Source organism: Cucurbita maxima, unplaced genomic scaffold, assembly GCF_002738345.1.
Source record: "Cucurbita maxima cultivar Rimu unplaced genomic scaffold, Cmax_1.0 Cma_Scf00006, whole genome shotgun sequence".
NCBI lineage: Eukaryota > Viridiplantae > Streptophyta > Magnoliopsida > Cucurbitales > Cucurbitaceae > Cucurbita > Cucurbita maxima.
In genome coordinates this window covers 2584970-2589602 of record NW_019272022.1, presented here as the reverse complement: position 1 = coordinate 2589602, position 4633 = coordinate 2584970, and the positions used below count along the sequence as shown (strand labels likewise).

The following is a 4633-nucleotide window of genomic DNA, read 5'->3' as shown; positions in this document are numbered from 1 at the left end:
TTTTTTTTTTTTTTTTTTTTTTTTTTTTTTTTTTTTTTTTTTTTTTTTTTTTTTTTTCCTTTTCCATTTTCCCCTTGTTGCAGGAGGTGGTGGGAGGGCTAGGAGTGGGCATTATCACCACCTTCATGGATGATGAGCAGTTAATTTTACAAATTAATTGAGTTGTGAAGAAGAAAGAAAACCCTTAATGTCCCTGTGGATTTTTCCTTCACTGTGCAAATAATCAATTGCATACACAAATTAATTGAGTTGTGAAGAAGAAAGAACCTTTAATGTCCCTGTGGATTTTTCCTTCACTGTGCAAATAATCAATTGCATGCAGCAAATCCCGTAGAATGCATGCCATTGACATTTCATCAAGGGGTGGCCCGGTTTGCAGCTGCAGAATTAGAATTTGTTGGAAGTTTATATGAGAAGTTAGCCAACATATTTGAAGCTTTTGCAATAAAGACATAGGACAATGAATGACATCTCAAATACAAACAGAACTATATTGACAAGAGAGAAATCCAACCATGCAGTTCACTGCATAGAAATTTCTAACACTCTTAGTAGAGTTTCAAATAGAAATTTGATGGACTGCAATTATGTAGGAGTATCAAGCATGCCAAGAAGAATTTTGGACCTACTATGGTTTTTAGTGGTGTTCAAAAAACCAAATGACCAAAGCCCTGAAGGGGTGGCTCTATTGGCTTAAGGCCCACAGTCTCTGAATAACAGCTACTCAGAAGTTGCGTGTTTGAATATTTGGGTGAGTTTAATGGGGAAAACTCTTGATGTCTCCAAAGTTCGGGACTTAGGAACAAGGGCAGACTTTTTTCCAAACAAAACCTTTTTTTATAAGAAACAAAAGATTACATCTAATAAATTGAAAACCTATGCAGGTTGAGTTAAGATCAAATACATTTAAACAAAAAGAATTGAGTAGTTTCATGGATGCTTCTAAAAATAATTTGGGTTTACCCGTACTTATTAATAATTAAAAGATATCAGTTTACTTACGATAAATTGACATATTATATTTATTTTAAGTTTGTTTCAATGAGAAAACAAATGCTTATGACTAACATTATCACTATGTTTTAGCAAATTATTGAAAAATTAACTCAAATAACCCAAATCAATCCAACTCAACTTTTTATAATTGGGTGAGCTAATCCTATCAGCTAGATAGGGAATTTTAGTTGGACAATGTGCATCTCAAACAATTGGGCCAAGTCCAAAAGGTCTCTTTAACTCAATCTAGCCTATGAACTCAAACTTGTGATTTGTTATGGAAGTACTGTGGCTGGATGAGACTTGCTGGTTTTTCATGCTGGATTGGATGCTTTTAGTTAGGTATGGGAGCTCGTTGAGCACATCGTTAGATATTTGGTTGTCGCCATGATTTGGTACTTTTATTCTCTGAGTTTGAGCATTTTTAGAGCTAGATTTTAGGCCTATTTCAAATTAAATTTTGTGTAGTTTATTAATAGGTTAGTAGTATACTTTTGTATTAGGAGTGGAGCAAGACGCCAAATAGAGACTTACCAGATCTGCAACAGAGCCCCCAGCCATATATTCCATTATTATCCATAACTTCGTCTGGTGGAGATAAGAACCATAATACTCAGTAATGTAGGGCGATCGACATTGTGACAAAACAGAAATTTCCTGGCACAAAACTGAGGTAGATTAGCACCAAAGCATTCACCCAATTCATTTAACTCGCCAGTTAATTTATACCTTCTGAATATCCTCAATTTCATCCTCACTGCAGAAGATTTATTCAAAAACAAATTTAGCAACATCACAGAAAAGGAAGTCCACAAAACATTGGAAGACTAGAACTAAATAAATGAACAATTAAAAAGGGAAACCAACTACTACATCTGTATAAGAAAAAAAAATGAAATGGAGATGTGAAGAAGAATCATCCTATCCTCCAATGCATACAAAATTCCAGTTCAAGGATATTAAATGAATAGCAAGTAAAAACATAGCATGTCAGTCGGCTACATTTTTCTTTATCCAGTAAAAGTGTTACACATGCAAGATAATGTAACACTAAGAACATGGAAATATTTTATTGCTAATAAAGTTACCCCAAACATTATTATCAATTCCCAGAAAGCTTCGTCAACAATAGCTAATTCCAAGAAAACTAATAAATAAGATCAGATATATTTTCTTCAATAGTTGCCTCGCCTACAAGGCAAAGTAAATAACAAAAAAGTAACATAGAATTTAAGCCAAGATTATAATCCAACATCGTATCTCTTCCTATCATGAAGGGAAGGGTGAAAACACGACACCCCTCTTTCCTTCATACCTGACATGCTTCTCAGGTAGATTATCTGCATGTGGTTGGTGACAGCCATTAAAATAATAATACACAAACAGCAAAGTACCCCAAAATTACAGGAACTTTGAGTTAAGACATTCATAATGAACTTTTAAGTATAGCTATAGAACCAATGAATCTGTATCGGCATTTGAATTCAAGCAAGCTATATATCTACCATGACAAATTCCTTTTCAATCCTCTCAGTCCCACGTAACCTATACTATCCACTATACAGGTAAAGCTAGCAATATATTCCTGTCCACACATAACCTGCTAGCTTCTTGCGGATGCTATGCTACCATTTTTCTTCAGAACCAAACTGGTAACAATTACAAGTATCAATAAAACCAGATTATAGGACTCTGGTCAAATTACTTGCACATTCAAGCTATAGAAAGCAAAATAATCCCCAGATGCAATACAAGGAAAGTTCCATGACATAGGTCTCATTTGAAGCAAGAGTACCCTACCAAAAACTAAGCAATAGCTTCTTTTTTCTTTTCTTTTTTTTTACTTAGCAATAGCATTAAATGTTGACATTGAGAAAGCTCTCGTCTGGTCTATGGTCGCTCTTATAATCAGTTTTACCCACTCATAAACATGCATCCTGGAATCATTCCAATAAATAACCAAGAAGATTCAATCTTGATCAGCAAACTGTCCATACAACGTAATGGTCTCTATATCTCTCGGCGGGCACATGAAAAATTCATCAAAAGAGTCACCGGAGGCATGAGACACTTCAATAACTTAATAAGAAAAGTTGAACTCATTGACCTTTCCCTCAATAATGGTCTCTATACTTGGTCAAACAACAGATGGCACCCACCTTGACATCATTGATAGATTTCTGGCTACAAAATGTTTCCTCGAAAAATTCGTCGGTGTTCAAAGACTGAATAGATCTATATCATATCATTATCCCATTGTACTTTCCAGGGGCTGTTATAAATGGGGCCTCTCGCCCTTCCGTTTCTAGAATATGTGACTGAACCATTCTGAGTTTTTGTCAATGGTAGAATACTGGTGAAAGAACACAACCCTCCATGGATGGCTAGGGCATAGTTTCATCAACAAACTTAAAATGTTAAAAAAAGTCCTAAAGAAATGGAACAATGAGGTTAAAAGAAACCAACTTCTTACTCAAATTGCTCTCCTTGATCAAATGGAGGAAACTAGCTCTATCACATTAGTTCAACACACACAAAAATGCTTATGAAAACAAAACTTATTTCTGTTGACAACAAAGGAAGAGCAATCTTGAAGACAAAAATGTAAAAAACGATGGCTAGAGGAGGACGACATAAGCTCTAAATTTTTCCATCGTAACGTGACTTCAATGAAATGAAAGAGTACCATTGCGGAAATTCTATCGATACAAGGTAGAAGATTAGTAAACGAAAATGAAATTGTATTAGAATTTGTCCTTTTACACGCCCTTGCTTACAAAGGACGATACCCTCATCAAATTTCCCCACAATCTTGACTGGAGCCCAATCAATCAACAACAAGCAACATCCCTTGAGGTTGCTTTTACCGAAGAAGAGGTAGGGAAGGCGATATAGCTCCTGGGCTCCAACAAAACTCCAAGACTTGATGGTTTTGCCTCAAAATTTCTTCAAAAATGTTGGTGCCGATATCATGAGAGTGTTCCAAGATGTGAAATTATCAACTGCAGCCTAAATGAAACATACATCTATTTGATCTCAAAGTGAAAGGATGCGCTGTCACAAATTTTCACCCCATAAGTCTTACGATTGAACAATACAAAATTATACCAAGAGTGCCAACCAGAGCGTCTTAAAATGATCCTACCTTTAATGATTACTAGGCAGCATACAACTTTCGTAGGACGGAAGATCCTCGATAGATCCCTCATGGTGAATGAACTTATAGATGAATGGAAAAGAAAGAAACAAAAAGGTGTAGTCATCAAACTTGACTTGGAAAAAGCTTTCGACAAGGTCGATTAGACTTTCCTCGAAAACATTCTTATAACAAAAGTCTTTGGCCCAAAATGATGAGGGTGATAAAAGGTAGCATTTCATCCACAAAACTTCTCCATCATCATACATGGAAGACCGAGAGGGAAGATTCATGCCCATGAGGTCTTCGACATGGGGAACGACTATCCCATTTTCTTTTCATAATGGTAATGGATTGCGTCAGTCGCTTACTCACCAAGGTCAAACATAAAGGGTAGATAAAAGGCTTTCAGGTTGGAAATAAAGGCTTATGCACCAACCACCTTTAGTTTACGAATGGCACAATCCTCTAAATGTCTCCTCAAAAAAAAAAAAAAAAAAA

General features: G+C 35.7%; 1 protein-coding gene across 2 annotated transcripts in view; it reads right to left on the bottom strand.

Annotated features, from left to right (window-relative positions):
- Window positions 1-4633, bottom strand: part of LOC111480933 (germinal center kinase 1-like) — a 16288-nt gene that overhangs the window by 7599 nt on the left and 4056 nt on the right. The window contains exons 4-6 of one of the 2 annotated variants that reach the window (XM_023126165.1): window positions 1726-1753; window positions 1531-1653; window positions 268-379 (exon numbers count right to left, since the gene is read on the bottom strand). In XM_023126165.1, the coding sequence (XP_022981933.1) occupies window positions 268-379; window positions 1531-1653; window positions 1726-1753 (263 nt within the window). Of the gene's footprint in view, window positions 1-267; window positions 380-1530; window positions 1665-1725; window positions 1754-4633 lie in introns of both variants that reach the window. The other variant, XM_023126167.1, reaches the window with a different exon arrangement.